This window comes from Atta cephalotes (assembly GCF_000143395.1).
Source record: "Atta cephalotes unplaced genomic scaffold scaffold00008, whole genome shotgun sequence".
Taxonomy (NCBI): Eukaryota; Metazoa; Arthropoda; class Insecta; order Hymenoptera; family Formicidae; genus Atta; species Atta cephalotes.
The window spans coordinates 6616706-6638137 of NW_012130072.1; the positions used below are offsets into that span (position 1 = coordinate 6616706).

General features: G+C 28.7%; 1 protein-coding gene across 1 annotated transcript in view; it reads right to left on the reverse strand.

Moving 5' to 3' along the window:
• Positions 1–1661: 1661 nt before the first annotated feature.
• Positions 1662–21432, reverse strand: part of LOC105627382 (potassium channel subfamily T member 1-like) — a 56730-nt gene continuing 36959 nt past the window's right edge. The window contains exons 4-18 of the mRNA XM_012208665.1: positions 20876–21040; positions 20162–20382; positions 19339–19536; positions 18740–18966; positions 17944–18465; positions 15299–15460; positions 13897–14023; positions 9180–9285; positions 8956–9083; positions 8121–8372; positions 7525–7693; positions 4903–5088; positions 4194–4325; positions 3393–3506; positions 1662–2561 (exon numbers count right to left, since the gene is read on the reverse strand). Coding sequence (XP_012064055.1) covers positions 1662–2561; positions 3393–3506; positions 4194–4325; positions 4903–5088; positions 7525–7693; positions 8121–8372; positions 8956–9083; positions 9180–9285; positions 13897–14023; positions 15299–15460; positions 17944–18465; positions 18740–18966; positions 19339–19536; positions 20162–20382; positions 20876–21040 — 3609 coding nt within the window. The remainder of the gene's footprint in view (positions 2562–3392; positions 3507–4193; positions 4326–4902; positions 5089–7524; positions 7694–8120; positions 8373–8955; positions 9084–9179; positions 9286–13896; positions 14024–15298; positions 15461–17943; positions 18466–18739; positions 18967–19338; positions 19537–20161; positions 20383–20875; positions 21041–21432) is intronic.

A 21432-nucleotide genomic window follows, 5' to 3' on the forward strand; every position in this document is an offset into this window, starting at 1 on the left:
TATATATATATATATATATATATATATATATATATATAATAGACTCTCGCCATAAATTTCTTTCTATTACAAAATTATTCACGCTCGATCGCTGAGCGCAACGCTAGATAAGAATCGAGAAATACATTATAGAAGATTTATATTGTACTCTCGGTAATTGTATTTCGAAAATGTATGAAATAGACGGACAAGCATTTATTGTAAATTGTGATTTAATTTTAAAATTATTAATTATATTTAAAATTATTAATTATAATTGTGACAATTATTAATTAAAAGATTAACATTTAATAAAAAATCTAATTTTTTCTCTCTATCTTGATTAAAAGAAAATGATTGAAAATAAATATAAATAATATTTAAAAAATAAGATTTACAGCAATTTTTTGTTACATTTCATATTTAAACAAAGTATTTTTCAAATCTCCCACAATTCAGGAAATGAAGTAAATTTGTAGCAATTTGTATTGTATGTTCAGATTACAAGTGATTAAAAATATATGCTTATCAACCATCATACAAAGCGTTTTTAAGTGCCATTTCGTACACTATTTTATATAAGTTACTGCCCGATGAATGAAGTCGTAGACGCGAATGTTAATTCGCTAAAGGCGACCTAGAGAGCAAAACGTTTTAAAAACGTAGCTGTTATTAAGCCTATATAGCATATACAAAAATATAAGATAGTGAGACGTAAGCTGTAAATTGGCCACAATAGAGACCATAAGATTAGTAGTGAATCCAATGCTATAATTTTCTTACTGCTTACATTTTATTACCTTACGTTTTTGTATGTGCCATAGGCTTATGTGCCATGGACTTTAGTACAAATTATAAAAAGAAAATATAACATAGCATAAGCTCGTAATGTAATTTTATATCGCCTTCTAATAATAAAGAGGGCGTATATATCGGTTTCTGATTGACGCGATTCTTTATCAATAATCATGATAGCATTTTGAGATTTCCGACGAGACTCTTCATAAATATAAAGCATACTTTTCAGAAAATCAATGAGTTGACATATCACAGTTATGATATATTTGTATTTAAATCCATAAATTGTCATAAATCGCGTCATTTTTAAGCGAAAAAAAATTTTATATATTAGGAATAATTCAATAATATTAATATCAAAATCTAAAATTAAAAATTTAATATCAATCATTATTTTATAAAAATTTATTTTCGTAAATCTTAATGATTGATAATTAAAATAATTTGAATATCAATAACAACGAACTGCATTAATAATCTGTGAATTATTTACTTGTAATAAAAGTTATTAAATTTATGTATTTACATTTGAGGACTAAAGACTATAATACATAAATTAATTCTAAGAGAGTCAGAACTAAGTTAAATTCGAAATAATCTCATCCCAACTTTACTTTACCTATTGCAAAATATATCTTCTATACTCGCAATAGTCATTAGTCTGATGTCAATTTCATCGAAACACCTTGCTCTCCGTCTCATCCATTTGGCTTAATCAGTCCCACGAAATACGATGTTAAAATATCCTTTATCGATCTGTTATAATCATTATAATCATAAGGACATCATTCTTGATGTCGCCTAGCATTAAACGCTATGTGGGAACGCTACAGCCACTTATTTCGTGCCACGCCGGAGAGCCTGCGTCCCCACATTAGGTTATATCATACTATTGTCCCCTGTATATGTTGCGGATCTTGTGTGGTACCCTGCATCTGCGGTGATTGGCAGGGCGAACCCATTGGACACTGAAGAGAGGGTGGATCGTAGAGACCACCCAAGGAACCGCCAAGGCCTGCGCCGAGACTGGGTCCGAAGGCTGCATTAAGTTCCGGCATGGAAGGCAGACCTACGTCGAGAATACCGGTATTGCTAGCTCCAATACCAGCCTGCGAACCTTCCTCTGGCGGTGTCACCTCCAAACCAATTGAGCCATTCAAGGCGATCTTGATCGAGTTGTGATTAGAAGGGTGTGAAAGCGCACCCAAACCGATATCCTCCAAACTACTCTTTCTCCTGGTCGTCAAACCCTGCCTCAGAGAATTACTGCGTCGCAGCAAAATATCATCGACCACCCTCAATGAGTTTGAACGACCGCGCAAAGTACCGGCCACGGTAGGACTATCTGGTAAAGATAGTGAATTTGATTTGGTCGTCCCTAAAGGTGGCGCCCTAGCTAAACCTATGCTGGAACCGCGACGACTACCCGGTCCGCCGGTCTGTAGACCTGCTGCTGCAACTGCTGCGCTCATTTGCGATACTAGCTGCGCCGAACAAAAACTGATGTTGCTCTTACGGCGAGAGTTGTGTCGTTCGAAGGTCTTCTGTGCGGAGAATGGGCTGGGTCGCACCAAATATACAATGTCACCTTCTTCGAGTTTTAGGTCGCAGCTTGGATTGATAATCACATAGGAGAGACTATTACGCTTCTCCGATACATCGTCATAGTCAGCAACCGGGAGGTTTAGCGATTCCATCCGTGAACGCACCAAGTTCGCAATCTCCGCTCGTTCGATTTGCTGCGCATGATTGTCACGTGCCTCATCACCAAGACTCACCGAATACTGGCAGTATATGAAAAAAATATAACGTATTAATATAAATCTGCGCTTGTGCACTGAAACAAGTATTCTGATGTGACGATCGATAATATCAATGAGGTGGCCTAAATAATGCATTGATTATTCCACCTTTTAATTTTGTATAATAAAATAGTGATAAAATAGTGTTGCATTGTGCACTCGAGATTAAGTGCTCTTTATAAAGTGCAGAATAAAGTAAAGAATTGCAGTTTTTTTGTAGGACATTGTAATGCAAATAAGAAACTTTGTAATACTTTTTAATACAATCTTGATCGAGTGTGTGATTATTGCTCGTTATAAAAAGAGATTTATAAACTTGTCGAGAAATCGGTTAATATTTATATGAACTATCAAACGTATATAACGTACATAACGTAATAAATTCAAATTGACAAATATGTGCATATTTATCTTTTCATATGCAACAAGTGGCTTAACGCGCGCAGCTTTTATGATATTACAAAAACTGTTATCGCATTTCACTGTTATCGCCACCTTCTCGATATCGACTCTGAACGCCACAATCGATCTTAAATCTATATAACAGATAAGAACATCTTTGGCTTCGCGAAGACGATTAAAAATTCCTGATGTGTGTGTAATCAATCTCGGGGAGATACGTTTCACATGCGCTGCTGAGCTGCGGCAGACAAGTCTGGACGTCCATCAGAGAAAGTGTGAATGAGGAAGAAGAAGAGAGAAAGAGAAAGAGGCAGAGCGATAGTGAAATAGAAGCGTATGGAGAATAAGATAGAAGTAGGTAGTAAAACGATCAGAAAGAAAGAACAGCCACCACATCGACGTTTTACTCACAGCAGATGCACCCTTGTCACGAGTACCGCAATTTGCAAGGCACGAAGCTGCCGCCGAATGACGCACCTTGTACGTCACACCGACGCCGGCGTCGCTTTCCGCATCTGAGTCGCCCTGTTAAAACGACAAGCAATTCTACCCTTACTAATGATAGTGCATCTACAATGCTGCGATTTCGTATAGCGTCGCGGCCGTGTTTCGCGTCTGAATACAGCACGTTGCTGTGGCTCGATTAGGTCGCTCGCTCGATTTCTTCCATCGAAGTGCTTCTCGCTGAGGATATTAACACTCGAAAACACAAGCGCTTTGTATTGTATGTATTTGTTAGACGAATTGTGTTTGAACGCCCTATCGTTTTTGATTTAGTAGAAGAATTTTATCTATCAAAGCATACACTAAAGTTCATATATTATCAAAATAACTATTAATTAAAATTCTATTATTTTCTTACTGTATTTTATAATTAGAGTTTAAACGAAAGCTGTATGCATCGAGCACACTAAATCTAATACTATGCATGTCAAAGACGCAAAGACCAATGAATTAGGGAGATAAACGTGCTATGAAAGTTCGACAAGATGCAACGATTCCGGTTCGTTATTTATGCGCGGTAGGAATAGGCCGAGAAATGCCACGAGAAGAAATGGAGCAGGAAACGAAATCAAAAGAAGGAGCGAGAGCACAACCATGCGCTACTCACAGCCGCCATTCAAAGAATTTTCCTGTTTTTAGAAAATACAAGTAACAAATTCTACTTCGACTATATTTCTTTCTAGATGAGAAATTTAAAATTACACTTACATGCGAGGAGTCAGATACAGTAGTATCTTGTGTTCTGTATATTCCAATTGGAATTTCGCAAGTAGTCGAACAAAGTTTTTGATATAATCTGCCGTATGTTCTTATCCACATGTCATCCTTCGTTATGCGCATCTGCAATTGTTTCCATTATATTCGCCAATAGTATAAATAATCAAGTATTGTAGAATATTTTTTATAATTCTTTATAAATATATTCATAACTCTTTATAATTCCTATTATATTGTTTCTTTACTTCAAAAGTAACACAACTTAAAAAACGATTCTCGAGTTATTACCATAAATAAATTGAATAAACATTACCCTATCAATCATCAAAAGTGAATAATTGATTCAAAAAACAGTATCAAAATTATCACAAAAAGGATAATTTAAAAAAACTCATCAAAATTGTCATAATTCAAAAAGATTAATTTTTTTGGAGTTGTCAAATGAAAATAAATTATGCCTTGCCAGGCTGTGTAGCTTTGTCTGAGACATTTTTCCGTGAAAATTAAAATAAGACATTCTGTATATCAAAGGAATTAACTAATATGAAGACATTAAATATATGTTCATCATATTTGCAGATTTCCTATTAACATAATATATTTTATATTTTCTACTAATATACATAATATATTTCAAAATAATTCTATTTTATTAAATATATTATCATTATATGATAATATATTTTAAATAATTACTTACCGATGTAAGAAATCCAGATCCTGGCGCTTGATCTACTCCCAATAATAGTCTTACGAATGTTATTACGTAATCCTTAACGAATGCTTGATAAAGCAAAGTATCTAACATCGAAGCGCTGAAGACACTGCCAGCAGCGAACGGCAATCGAAACATATACGATATGTGAGATCCTCTTTCCTTTTCTCTCTGTAAACATTACCATTCATCAATTTTATTTATATATTTATAAATAATATCCCGATTACAGCATCCAATCGCTCCTAAAATTTGTTATAAACCTTCATACATCTCCCGGGTCTCCCCGTATATAAATATTTCTCTCTTCTCATTTAAATATGCCCCGAATGTGTCAACATTTTCAATCAGGCAAACAATATAAATTTTTAAGCTCCAATGAATATTTCTAGCAAACAAATGCAAGCAATAAGAATTGTAAATCCTAAACCATATATTATTATCATAAATAAATAAAACGTTAAAAATACGTTGTTACTTAAAATAAAATAATTAAAAAAAATTAATCAACATTGATCTAGCAATCTATAACATATCATCAAAGAGTGTATTAAATAAAAAAATCCGTCATCCAACGCAATATATGATGCCATCCAAGAATTACATAAAATGTACTAGATTTATATAATATTGGATAGAATTAACTTTTTCATTTTTTCTTTTAATAATTCCAGTTAAATCCGATTTAAATATTGAAATGTGACGCACTTTAATATCTATATACATTATAATAAAACCTAATATTTTAAATATTGTACATTTTCGAATATCCGCATCGCATCATGTAATACAGCATGAAAATGATGTGACATAAATAATCTACAACTTTTTTCTCTTCATACAAAAGAATATAAATTAAAAGTTTAAAGATCGAAGATGAATCGTACAGTGTGACTTTCGTTTTTTTTTTGTTTGATATGTCACACTGTACGATTCATCTTCGATCTTTAAACTTTTCGGAAATTTTTAATTTGCAAAACTAATATGTAAAATGTTTTAAGATTTATATTAATACCAACGTAATTAGGATCTTAAGGATTTAAATAATTAGTTGCGGCCATATTGAATCGTGACGTCTCAAAAGCGAGAGATACGTTGAAGTTTCTTATATGTCATTTGTAAATAAAGAAAATTTGGATAAAACAAAATAATGAGATTATTTTAAAATATTTGTAAAAATGGGCCAAAGCTATCCTTATCACTTGTGTAAGTAGCGTAAAAGGTAGTGAAGTAAAAATACCCAAAGCTTACTGCAATATTGTTGGAATTACATTACAATTTTTGAATCATTACGCGTGTCACACATCTTGCATGACTCTCAATGTATATATAAAAAAATGCCAGGTAATGCAAGTTAATTGAATGTGTGCTTTGAATATAATGCAGAAAAATAAAATAATATATGTATATATTTGTGCAAAAAATGAAAAAATTTATGATATTTTCAAGGATTCTAATCTATTTAGCATCAATTTCAAGACATGTGTTATCATGTTATAATATTTAATTTAATATTAATGTACGTGTACTAAAGAATAGCTATCGCTATATTGAGTGCAATGGGACAATAACATGGGACAATACAAGAGATAATCAGTTAATTATTCATGCATCGATACCTATAATATGTAAGTTCATAAGCGACTACTTTTAAAATGTTCATAAAGTTATCAATATTTTCTATGTTTTCATCGCTCTTGTAAAATATTTCATAAAATAATAATTATTAAAAAACTTCTCTATCTTAAAATTTGCTATTGGGTACTTCTAATTAATATATGTACTTAAAAATGATTTTATTTATTTATTATTTATAAGTCGATTATTTATAATCGACTTATTATTCTGATTGTATGTATAATCAATTCATAATTAATCATAATTAATATAAAAATTAAACATTTCTTCCAATAATCTACATATTTGTTTGAAAAAAAAATTGTTTATTTTGTACGAAATAATATTCATATAATGACCAATTTAAAAAACTGATACTAAAAGCTAGTCATAACATAATCTCTACGGTTTATTCTCTTTAGAATTTTATTTTAAAAAATTTTATGGATTCTTTTGTGTATATATTGCGAACCAAAGAATAAAGTAAAGATGCGATGGCATTGATAAAGTTGACAAGCGGCACGACGAGGATGGATGCGGAAAGCAGCACTTAGAGCAAAGTGATTTCCGCGCGGAGCGACTTTACTCTTGTAATTTCTTCCCGCTTCCAACGGCATGACTTTACGAGGCCGGTGATCGCAAATCTTAGAAAGCATCCTTTTAAGTTTGCCGCAACCTCGAACGCTACATCCACCGAAATTAGATTTGTATAAAAGCTATGCCGGAAAACAGCAAAGTAGGACAAAATAAAATAGAAGAAATAAATTTATAAGTTTCAACTACAAAAATATTTTTTGTTACAATTTTACCGATATTGATAAATAAGTTTGCGTCGGATTATGCAAAATATTAATTTTATGATTGATGTAGTATTTTTAGATCAGGTGAATATTAATACGAGAGCGACGATAACATTAGGTATGTAGCAATCGATCAATCAATTCAACAATCAATCAATCAGAGGTTGGAGAATGAGTGATATCGTGTTACCGGGGAGCCCATCGAAGGCTCATCAGAGTTGTCATCGGTAGTAGCACTGAGGAGTACCTTTTCCATTTTGCTGAGATGCAAAGCGTACTTGTCGTGTGCCCGAAACTGCATGAAACGCATATTACTCGACTGGGACAATTCTGTTATGCTCTTTATGCTTGGGAAGAATCTATCAAAAAAAGAGAACAATCTCATAAAAAATGAGAATATAATACATAATTTTATTAACAGTCCCTCCTTTAACTATATTTACCGTTACACTATGAAAATATATCTTAATTTTCTTATTTAATCTACTAATTTTTATAATCCAATTTATGTAATTATACATTGCAAACATTATTTTATTTTTACATCATTATAAGTAGGCATCAAAATAATCTGTTTATTTAAAGATATTATATTTAGTATATTTAGAGAATAGAACATATACTATGTATTATGTAAAAAAATAATTTATTTTAAATTAATAAACAGCAATACAATTCTCTTTTGCAACTTAAGTTATCAATAATCGGAATAACAGTTATGAAATATACTCGAAATATTTCACGAATAATTTTCGTTTTTGCAAGACATATCGTGTAAGCGCTCACTTGAACATAGTCTGCACTGCAACAATCGTGTTGCAATCAGCTAGGGTATCTTCCTCGGCGGAATTATTGAGTTCTTTGTTTACGACTACGACGTTTTCCGCCAAAGTAATACCAGCTCGGAGAAGATCATCTAAACAGTCGATAGAACCACGCATCCAATAGACTAATGGAAAGTAGGACACTGCATCGAGAAATGCTATTTCCGGTTTTCTCTCCAGCAAAAGGATGATCGGATTTAATGATGTTTTCGACCTGGCAAATGTTCCTGTTTATTAATTGATAGCTCCTCCTCATATCTATTTATATTAGTTGACCAATGATATTCCCTTCATTCAATTCCCTTTTAATTTTAATAAATATGCAATTATTCTCTCTCTCTTAATTGGCAATACAAAATACTTAACAGTATTTAGTAAAAAACAACATCCTCTGTGATTGTGATCTATTGTCTTTAAAATCATATGCGATTTTAAAAATATTTTGAATATAATTATTTTTAAAAAATGTTTAGAAAAAAATATATATATATATATATATATATATATACGAAAAATATATGTGAAAGATTTTTAAAAATTTTATATTAAACATTTTATATTAAAAAATACAGTTAATTATAAACGGCTTTAGCTAATTAAAATTAGCTTTTAATAACTCTTGCAATTATATTTGCAATAATATTTTAAAATATTTGAGATATTTTAAATCAAAGTATTAATATAATTGTGAAATAACATAAATTTCTGCTTAATATATGGAAACATTTTATGGAGTTTAGTGTACAAACTGTAATGTTTATCAATAAACAATTATATATTAATAATGCAATAAATACCTAAAATGTGCCCTCAGTGGTATTATAAAATTATAAATTCCATTGCTAGCATAATCCGCTGCCAATATAATGGTTTTATTCTGCCAGTTATATTCTTTGGCGTTTCTATAACTGCAATGCTGACACACCTAATAAAATAGAAAAAAGAATTATGAAATCGTTAAAATTTTATATATAATTTTTAAAATTTATTTTTATTTTTCAATCTGCAGTGTTATACATACCTGAGCCAGCTGAAGGCAACAGAGAGGTTTCTTTTCTTTAAGAAGATAACATAAAGTTGGCGAGACTCCAATGAAAGGTGAAACTGGCGGAAATCCCTTGACAATTCTGTAATATTGTTAAAATTATTTGGCTTCAATCAGCTCAGCGTAAGATGCTAAATTTTGGCATCATGTGCCTGTTGTTAAGTATCAAATGTTGCTTGGAACAACCCAATGATATTTGAAGAAAAACGTATTATTAATATGTAAAAAGAACAAATCTCGATTGTAAAAAAAACAAATCTCGATTGTATTCCGACTGTATTTCTGTAATTTTTAATGACAATGTCGATATACTTGTTATGCAGATGTATATAGCAAAGAAGCTATGCAACAACATAACGATATCGAACTGTCGTTAAAAGTTACAGAATGGACATTAAATTAATTTTTTTTTATGTTTTGTATTAATATATTTACGAATATAAGTATATTTATATAATAATTATTTTTCTATAAAATATGCGTATTCTATAAAAATATGTAGATCTTCTATGAAAAGAGCTCGAACTCTCTTGAACGTTATTTATTGGTTTTCAGTTCCTTGAAAGCTGAAGGTAAGTCATTTTAAAAAGATGAAAGGGTGCAAGTCAGTTTACACTATACTCTCGGATTTCTTGAGTATCTTCATGTCACGCGATCTAAACTATAAATAGTTCAATATTGAGATAGTATCATGTTTGACCGGAAGCATTTATCATGCTCGTTATTGTGTTTATAAATTATATACTAAAATTATTTATATACATGATTAATTAGAAATATTTAAGAATTTTTTAATGAGAAAATTAACGATTGTAAATACAAGTTTTGTATAGAACTTCAATTTTTATGTTAATCGTTATTAATTTCTTTTTAAATAATAACAAAATTAAAATTACTGTTCTGAATTAATATATATATGATATTAATTATATTTTATTGTAGATTTGATATTATATAATTTTTATATATGGCTTGTGCGATATGTACTTAATAAACATTTAAAATATTATAATGATTTATATTGATTCAGTAATTAAAAAAAACTGCATATATATAATTGCATATAACTGTATATTATATTTATTACAACAGTGTTTTCTCTTGATGTCGAAATACTATTACTTTCCGATATATACTTACGACCCCATTTTAACAAGCAAATCTCTAAGTTATGTAAGACGTACTATACATAAACTATATTATAATAAGTAAAATTAAAACAAATAAAATATATTTTAATAAATAAATAAGCAAATCAACTAGAAACGTGTAGAAGCGTTATGTAAGAGACTCACCCTTTGAAGCTGCTGGATAGAAGTCGTGCGGCAAGACGGCAGTGCACAAGGACGATGCAAGAAGGAAGACATCGAAAACATCCATGAGAACATATAAGGTGTCAGGCAGGACAGCATCGAGCAGCAATTCAACGGCACCGTCCGGTGCCGTTAGTGAAACAGGCATTGAGAGACATTGAGACAGGATACATTGACCATTAATTTGCACGATTATAATCGATCAAAGATGAATATAAACTGCAGTGCGACAAAACATTTGCGTTGCGCATAAAACCATCTGATCTATTGTGTTCAATACTTTACACTTCTTACAATCAGAAAGATGAATAAAAATATAAAATAATACAAATTGTAATAAAAAAAATTCATATGTGGATCTAACTCTGGGGACTCTGGGGACCTATTTCGAAGCTCAATATTGTTTTGCACAAAAACACATTCCAAATTTTCTATGGAGAGATATCAGAGATCATATTTACTGCTAGCTATATAGGCATAGCACTAATGCTACTTAAGACTATTAAACTAAGAAATATTAAAGCCATTAAAAAATTTTCATTTAAAAAATTTACAATGATCGCGCACAGAGTATTTTTCTACTTGAATATTTAAAATGGCTCTGTTGTTTTTACGATATAAAAATATTAAAAAGAAAAATTGTTTGTTTTGAAAGAGTAGACATTATGATAAGCAAAATTTTTTTTAAATCATATTTTTTCAGATTTCAAGATTATTGCGATATTAAGAAGATCCTAAAGCAGTCTATATTATCAATTTAGTAGGAACACATGTACGATTTACATGTCGTTGATATATCATATTTCTATATCAATACGTACGCACACATACATATGTATAAATTTTCTTATTGATTCATCCCATTATTCTGTGTATAAAAGTATATTAGAATATACTTATAAAAAAATAAAGTATAAAATATTTCGTAAATTATTAATTTTTTTAAATAATTATTTTAATGTTTTTATATCCATAATAAATAGAAATAATATTATGTAAAAAATTTTATTTTATTAAAAAAATAGCAATAATCTCGAAATCTCAAAAAATATAACTATGAAAAGAACTTTTTGCTTATCATAACTTTTACTCTTTCCAAACGAATAATTTTTCCTTTGATATTTTATTGTATTATTAAAAACAATATATTTTAGATGCTCAAGTTAGAGAAAACCTGTACATATCATTTATCCTGTCATCTCTAATAAGCCCATATTTATTCAAAAGTCCGAAAATATTTCTTATCTACTTCTAGCATTTTATATATAGTATAAATGATAAAATACACATACACATATATTTTAATATTCTTCATTATTTACATAAAATTTTAGGGAATGCGTAATCTTTATCTGTACAACAGGCACATAATATTAATTATTACAAAGAAAGTTTTTTCATAATTATATTTTTCATAATTATATTTTCATAAAAAATAGACACATAAAATAAAAATTAAGAGGTAAAAACAAATTATCTATTAATTATAATGTCAATTTTAAATAAATTTTTAATCAAAATTTAAGATAAAATTTTATTGTTAATATATTTGAAATTCACAATTAATATTAAAATTTTCCATAAATGCTTTAAAATAATTCATAGATATTTAAGTATATACATGATTTAATATTTTCTGCAATAAATTGAAAATTCGTAATTGATAATTAAGGAAACAAATTTTTAATTATTTTATTATTATAAATATTTTATGATAAAACGGCAATTTTGGAATCCGTTTATTAAAATATCCGTTATTAAAATATAGAATATTCAAAGATAAAGTTTTTATGTCCATGAGTACATACAGGCTCATTAAAGATAACAGAGTAAATGACGTATATAATGATTATTTACACGTTCTAAAATTTTAAATTAAGATTTAATTAAGATTTAATTTTGAAATTGAGATTAAATTAAGATTTTAATAATATATTATACATTTTTTGATAATTTTACTAATTATAAATTTTAATAATTATAAATTTTAATAATTATACTATAAATTAATCTCTATAAAATTTCAGATTCGAACTAACGGAACAATATTTTCTAATTGAAACCATTTCTGTTTATTGCATAAAAGTTAGAGGATGCAAATATAGGTCGTTTCATTACACTGTTCGCCCACGCGAACTAATACTAACTTGCTGACATGATCATGATGTCGAGAAAACGTAAGATAAAGATGAAAACATATTGTGAAGAGCCAGGAAGTACACAGCATATTCATATAATTCCCGGAATACCTACGTAAGTATCCTCTTTTTCAATGGCATAGAATTAACGTTACAATGGTTCCTGACGCGTCCGCGTTTTAACACTAATGATGTCATTAAATTAAAAACGTGTCGAGTCGTATTGCACGATTTTTTTTTAGAAAAATATGAATGATGATGAGTGACCCCATCTTCATCGTATTCTTCAGCAGAGGTTTTTTAGAATTTCACAATAATGTATAAAATGGAATTAAAAAAATTGGTAACTAAAAATATAATGTTATTAATTTTATGAGAATTTTACTTATTAAGTTTAAAGAAAATGTAAATAAAATGATTTCTAATAGATAAAATATTGTACAGCTATTTTCTCTCTTTTTCTGTTAATTTTGCATGACAATTTCTAGAGATTCTAAGAACTAAGAAAGAAATCCAATTTAAGTCTAATGAATAAAAAGTTAAGTAATAAATAATAAGTTAATAATTTTATTCTAAGAATTAATTTATATACAAAATAAAACATCAATATGTATGTTTAAAAATATATAAATTATATCAGAAAAGTGAATTGCGTACAAAAGTACTTTAATAGTTTTATCCAATTTGATCTACGATATATATAATAATTTAAAAATAAAATATAATTAATTTCACTTTTTGTTCTTTTTTAAAAAAGTTTATAAAAATAAATCAAAAATTATTTTATAATAAGACAATAGTACAAATTAATATTATTAATTAAATTATTATTTATTTATTCAATTTCGAAAATTTCAGATTTGTCTTTAAAGAGTTATTTATCTTTAGATGTATTGATAGTGTGCAGATACAAAAAATATAAAATACATACAATATGCATAAGTATAAGAGATACGTTTATAATGCACATAAATAAAAAAATCCGTTGCACAAGACCGTATCATGCAAGTGAGACAAAGTGCAAAATTGTTTGTCCTTAGAAAATTTTGCAATTGTGCTTAAAGTCGAAATATTCATAACGTATATTAAACAATTCGGAAGAAGAGAAGAAAAGATAAAAATTTTTGCTAATACTTTTTTTTCTCGATTTATTTCTCAATAAGCTATTCTTCGTGCTGCAGTATAGATATCCTTTGATGTAATATATTACGGTGGAAGTCGAGAAAAAGACAAAATACTTACGCGATCTTCTCGCTTGGCGATCTCCAAGGAACATCATCATCCATTTCATCTTCCGACTCGTCAGCTTCGTGGTCTAAGGATTCTTGACCAGGGAGATGTAACGTTGAGCTTGTCAACATATCTGGTACTGGTAGAATACTTGGTCTTCTGCTTCCTAAAATATTTCAAACAAAAAATCTCTCCTCTCTCTCTCTCTCTCTCTCTCTCTAATATATAATAATATCTCGTTAACTTATATCGATACTTCTTTTACGTTTTAAAATTTATATATATTTGTGTTTTATTATGATTTATTATATATAAGAAATTTTATCTTCCAATCTAAATGCATTAATATAATGAATGTGTTGATTTAATATTAACTTAATACTACTTGATTTAATATTGATTTAATATTGACTTAATTAATATTTTGTTCGTGTAAATTTAAATGATCTTATTGCTATATAAATATTTAATATTAAAAATTATAGTTTTCTTCATGACAATTTGATATATAATATTTAAATTTTAATTTAATAGATAATAATTTATTAAAATTCAAAAACATAGATGAATAGTCAGACATATATACTTTTTATTCAATTATAAAAAATTTTGTTTAAAAAAGACAATTTTTATTTGTTTAAAATTAATTTTAATATTAAAAATTAAGAATTCAAAGTAGTAGAATTCAAAAATAGATAACTCGTATTCAATTATATGTTTTGAAAAAAATCAAAGCCACAAAATTTTAAATTTTTAACATGAGAACAGTATTAAAATATGACATATTCATGAAGACATTTAATTGACAAAAGAGTATGTTTTACCTTATCCTAAAAATATTATATTTCAGAAAAAGTTTGTTATATTTTAAACAAACTTGCATAGTATAAGATAATTTTGATTTTATCTTGATTGTATCAATTTGAAATAAAGAAGGAGGATGTCAGCCAACTATTTAATAAATAGATATTTTAATTTTATTATAGTATCATACAAATATTGATATATAATACAAATACTGAAAAATGCATAATTATTTGTTACAATAACTCTAAAAATAGAAATACTATTCAATAGAAGTACTATTAATTAAAAATGCTTCAAACTAATATATTTCACGCAAAGGTAATCTGTCAAATGCACAAGAATATATTTTAATTCTAAATTTTGTTCAACATTATTTTAAATAGTTTTTAATCATCAGTTTTTAAATTATAGAAAGATTATAAGAAACTAAAACAAATTTTTACAAAAATGACAAACTATAAATAATACTAGATCAGATAATAGAATTTTATATTCGACACAATTTTTAAATATTTTCCTTTAGTATACAATAAAAAAAATTAATTATTTTTTTCTCTAATTGGAAAGTATTCTTTAGTGCATTAAACGACTAATAAATAAAACTGACCTCTCCTTTGCATTAGAATTTCTGGACTAAGTAGATTTGGATTTGGATCGAGAGATCGTGGCACATCAAGATGATTTCCCGTGATGGGCGTTTGTGGCGTTGATCCTCCTTCTTTTAAGCATTGCCTCGAATCCCCGAATCCGCCGGGATCGAGATAAGTCGCTGTAACATATAAGACCGCGATAAATGATTCTAATATCGAAATTGACTCTCTAATATTCAATGGTCCTATGAAATTGCGGATATCAAAAGAAATGTCTTCATAATAATAAACATTAATAGAAGCTAATAAACATTAATAGAAGAAACATAATGTCATTAAGAAGGGAAATAATTCGATAATTCTGTATTGAGAAAAGAAATGTTATTTCATACATGTGTGAAGTTGGCCCCCAATTTAAAAAAAAATTAACTTTCCATACTTCATTCCATTATTTATCATTTGTATATGTATGTACATTTCGAATTTTTGTTTGCACACTTCTATTATAAAAATTATTAAAAGTTGTTTCATATTTCTTTGTTTTACATATAAATAATCCTACATTTTCATATTCTCTACTAAGCATTCAATGTCTTACATCAAATCACATAGTAGTTCCTATATATATCTGTATACTTTATTTCTATGTTATAAAAATTTTAAAAGAAACAAGAATATATCAGTCTAGCAAAATAGACATTTTTTTAAGATTAATAATTTTTTGGTATCAATAGCAAGTTAATCAATTGCATTAAAAAAAATATTTCTTTAGTACTTTTAAATTCAATAATAGTGAATCATTTTATAGTGAAACATTTCTTTTAATAAAAAATAATAAATAAAAACTCTAAAAAATTATTGCAATTCATTTATGACTAAAGCTTGATATCTCTTTTTAATTTAATAAAATAATTGTTTTAATATCATTTTTAATACCAAAAATATTATAATTAGAAATTATTACTTTAATTAATACTCGTATGAAACACAATTTCTGGGATATTTTATTATATTAAATTTTATATAAATTACTATTTTTACAATCATTTATATTTTTGTTTATTTCAACTTCTTTTTCTATTTTTATCTTCATATTTTTGAATACGTTGAATAACTGATGGATATTAAATTATTATCTTAATGTATATCGGTTATATCGCAACCGAAATCTATATGGAAGATTACCTTGAATGCCGAACTTAGAGCTCGTAACGAAGCGAGCAATATTTTACACTATAGTTTTGCAGTTTCCTATTCAGAAACTGCACTTACTGAAGATCATTGATGATGACTGCTGAATGGTGTATGAATAGTATATGCACGCAGATTACACATAAAGCGATGTACAAGCGTAAACCACATCAATAAAGACGTAAATGAAGAGGAAGGAATCGTTCGACATTTAGGTCGGTTAATTTTTTATCAACGCCTGTATATAAATATTTAATCGCACGATTCGATATGCATTGTTATCCCGAATCTTCCACGTTTCGCTTTATAATAGAACACAATTTCGCTTTATAATAGAACACAATAAAATTTAAATAGTTATGATAAAACAACTTTGTGGACAAAGTTATAATTCTTGTGAATTTGAAATTTTTACATTTTAAATCTACTAATTATTTAAGTTATTTAAATAATTTTATAATTCTAATATTGATTTATATATCTACATACATTATATAGAACTAATATTATATTATTTATCAATTATTATTATTAACAGAATTTATATTTTACAGACAATGTTGTGAATTTCTGTAAAGGATAACTAGAAATATTAATATTTTAAAGAATTTGTAACATTTTAAAAGAATTTGATAATATATGTACATCAAATAGTTGCAATTTTTTAATTAATAGAAAAAATTATTTAAACTTGCATTTCAAAACCACTATCATTCCTTCTTTTTCTAAAAATAGTGCTTACTATTTTATTAATTATTGCTGCGACTTTACATTCATAGCTGTAAAGCATTGTGTTTTATGTATGTGTACATGTATATGTGTGATGATATACAAACACTTAATAAACATTATAGATAACTTTCTAAGCAATATTTAACAATGCTTATTAGTGCAACAAATAAAAGTACTAAAAAAAAAGATATAAATCTAAGAATTTGTTAAATATTTTCATGTTCATATCATTTGTGAACAGATGCTTATTTTGAATCATTGACTCTTTGTAACGAGTAATTTTATTCTGAAATACTTTTGCTTCAAAACTTCAGTTTTAACATTATGATAACTTTAATAGTTTCTAAAAAAGTCATTTGGAAATAAAAATATTGATTTTCAAAGAGCTAAACTTTTTCAATCAAATAAACAATAAATAATTCAAATTTATAATTATTGGATATCAATCAGGCCTGAACAGATTGTGTAAAATTTTTGAGTTCGTTTGTAAAAATTATATTAGAATCTTCTTAAAATCAAATTTTCGAAATTTTTTGAATCTATAGCTCAATCTAATAATTAATCATTAATAATTAATCTATACTATTCTATATTAATTATTTTTCCGAACTCTGAACATCTTCAAAGGCATGATCTGATGAATTAATAATATAATATTTTTTAAAGCGAAATAAGAGAGATAAAAATAAAAATTGAAAAAGAAGAAAAAGAAGCATAGCTAGGCGCATGCGACACTCACGGTGGACATTGGATGCGAGTAAGTTGTAGTGTTGGGTTGGTATGGGCGTGCTAGGGAGGACCTGCAAAATAACCTGCGGCAACGGGGCCCTGTGATCTTGGGGACCGTTCGATCGGTCCTGCACACGGAGCCCCGTGCAGGTCTCCTGTCTGCAGAGTGTTTCGCTCAGCGTAATGTTACAACTGTTGGAAAATCGTTGGTGCACGTCGGCACCGTTGTTGATTGCTGTACCGTTCCCATCGCCGCAACCAGTGCAGCTGGTCGATATCGTCGTGGTAGTCGTCGTCGTTGTCGCCGATGTTGCCCCTGTAGAATTCATGGTCGCCGTTACAGCGTTGGTCGTCGGAGTACTCGTTGCCGATCCGTTATTCGCAGATGTCGCGTCCGTCTTTGTCTCGACGATCACCTGTGTTGCCTCGCCAATACCGCCCTGATTATTCGCGACCACGAACGCGGAATTTTCCTCCTTGGTGATGCTCATGTAATAGCAAGTATCGGTCTTCTTCATTATATGTCGTGGCCCTGCGTATAGAAGTACACAATTGACGCACGTATTGTGGCAGCCTTTTATTCTATATATATTTATAACATTTTGTTTTTTACTATTCCTTTTTACTACTAGTTATTATTATATTCATAATCTTTCCTGACAGAGAGCGAAATACAAGATCTAAATTTCTGTAATGTTTCTTATTATTCAAGATCTTTATTTTTTTATTTTATTCAAGAAATAAAAAGCTGGAAAAAGTACCCAAGAAAAGGAAAGACACCGCGGTAATGTGTGTCGCGAGATTACCAGGATTCAGCAGGATAGTGTCCTCGTAAAATTCCGGAAGTTCCGCCGGTCTGACTGCGACAAGCGCAACCCCATATTTCCGGTGGCTGTGAAAGGATGCGTAGGTGAAAGATTTTCCCTCGTACTCTCCGAAAAAGCGGGAGTCGCCGAGAATTATATGATAAATCTCGTTGCCGGAACATTTACCATATAGCCTGTGCCATTCTTCCTGCGACTGTTGACCTTCTCTGTGAAGAGAACATTTCAATTTATAATTATTTTGTCTTTATGCAATCTTTATAATATGTAATGTTTACAACATAAAATTATACAGAGTAAACAGTAGTATAAAATAACACATTTCATCGTATATTATTTTGTAAAATGTATTACAGTATTTAATAAATGTATTGCAGTATTTAATAAAATCTTACAATCTCACATATATATTTATAATTTGGTAATATATACATTTCATCGAATTGAAATTAATTCTTTCATTATATATGTTTAAAGATTAAATAAATATTGAAGAATAGTTTTGTGAGTGTATACACTACAAAACTGCATGTGGCTAAATTTGTAGTCTAATTATGCTTTATGGTTTGAACAGTACTTACTGTCCCCTGGATGTGTGTAACAACAAGGTCACCAACGTCGATGCGCCGGGACACGTGCAATTATTTGCCAAAAGGGCGTATTTAAATTCATCTTCGCACACCACGTGCTCCGCGAACTTCACATGAAGCTTGTTTTCCGGACGGAAGATTTGAACATATTGAGGAACGATGGGCGCAAAATCTTTCACCGCCCATGATCTACAATTGTCAAAATCAATTATCCATGAGATTTAAATTCAATTTTTTTTCAAATTATTCAAGATAATTCTGTGTTAAAGAAAAGAATTTTGAATGAAAAGAATGCTGAATGGAAAAGAATTTTTTAAAACATATATTATATATTTTCAATATATATTCATATATATATTTTCATATATAAACTACATATTTTCATTATATAACATTATTTGATTATTTCTTGAATAAAAATTTGATTATCTATAAAATATTCATTTTTCCTATTTTATTTTATCTACAGATCTTTTATCAATTCGAGACTTAATTAGAATTACTGAACAGAAAGCCGATGTCTTAGGTGCTCGCTTACAAGTCAACTGCGCTTTACAACTGAATTTGAAAGTAAAGAAAGTTAAGTGATTAAGGTCAACAGGAAAGCTTAACTTCTATTTAAATTCTAAAGTAAAACTTAAATGAAAAATGTCTGAGATTGATCGTCGGGAATAATATTAGAATTGCAATGTTTAATACCTATAACGTGAAACCTTTATTAAGGAAAAAAAAAGTAAGAAGATGATAAAATTTACAACGACAATTATAAACTTCATTAACGAATTATCTTGAACAATTTTCATTTATTGCTGACCTGAGTATAGTGTGTTCGTCAGCAGCGGTTTTGTCAGCATAATTTCTCGCTGCTAACACGAAACAAGCTTCTGCCTCGTTCATCCTAGCTCTCGCAAGATCGCCATCCTTCAGGCATGAGCCTTGTATGTAGATTACCCTCTGCGCCCAGATTGGCACTTGCAGAATCATCCGCATTGTAGTGTCGAGTTCCATCGGTGATAAAAGCACCACATAATAGTCCTACTCGTGTTCAGATCATTTTCAATCATTAACATTAAAAATGATAAAATAAATTAAAGCAAAAGCGTGTAGAAAGATAAATAATGTACTTAATTAACGTTCTCCATATTTTTTAAGTCATAATAATATCATAGATCTTTATAAATGCACCAGAAGTATATTGAATATGTATATTTTTATTCGTAATTATTTATATAAAAAATTAAAATTAAAATTATTTTAAATTAAAATTAAAATTATTTTATAATAATTATATTTTTATTTAATATAATTATAATTATATTTTTATCTCATTCAGCAATGTATTTTTAATTTTTACAGATCGCGTTGTAGTCGTGATTAAAATTAAATTCGACGACATGTTTTAAATTAACTTAATTGCCTCAGCTACTTTAACTATGATAAACTGAAAGCTTGATAAAGAATTTTTACGAAATCACAAGTCGTCTAGTGCATAATGAAATATTCACGGCACGTAATTCGTTCGCCTAACCTGCAGCAAGGGATGGGCGTAAAACTCGTTTAGAAAGTCCATAATGGTGTCGGCTTGCAATGTCGTACTGCAAACTACCACATGCTTCTCGCTTTGCGCTCTATGTGATGAATACGAGCCACCAAGCTTCTGTCGTTCCATCCATGTGAATGCTAACTGTTCGAACTGTAATCAATATGAGATTATTATGCAATCAACTAATATTTATCTATTTGTATAAATCATAATAAATCAAAATAGGAAATCGCGTTATTCTTTACAAATTTATTAGATTAATAGATCAAATGAATAAACAAAAATGTAATTTTGTTTTAATAAAAATAAAATTATATGTTTATATGCATATTCCACAGAAGCTGTTTATATTGAAAATATTGAAAAAATACAATAAAAATAAAATAAAATAAAATTTTTATTTTTATCATTTCTTTTTCAAATCTCTTTTTCGTGCAATTCTTCCATTGCCTCTGAAATGTAAAATTGTATTTTATTTTATATACGTGTATATATATATATATATACGTGTATATATATATATATATATATTGCGAAGAATA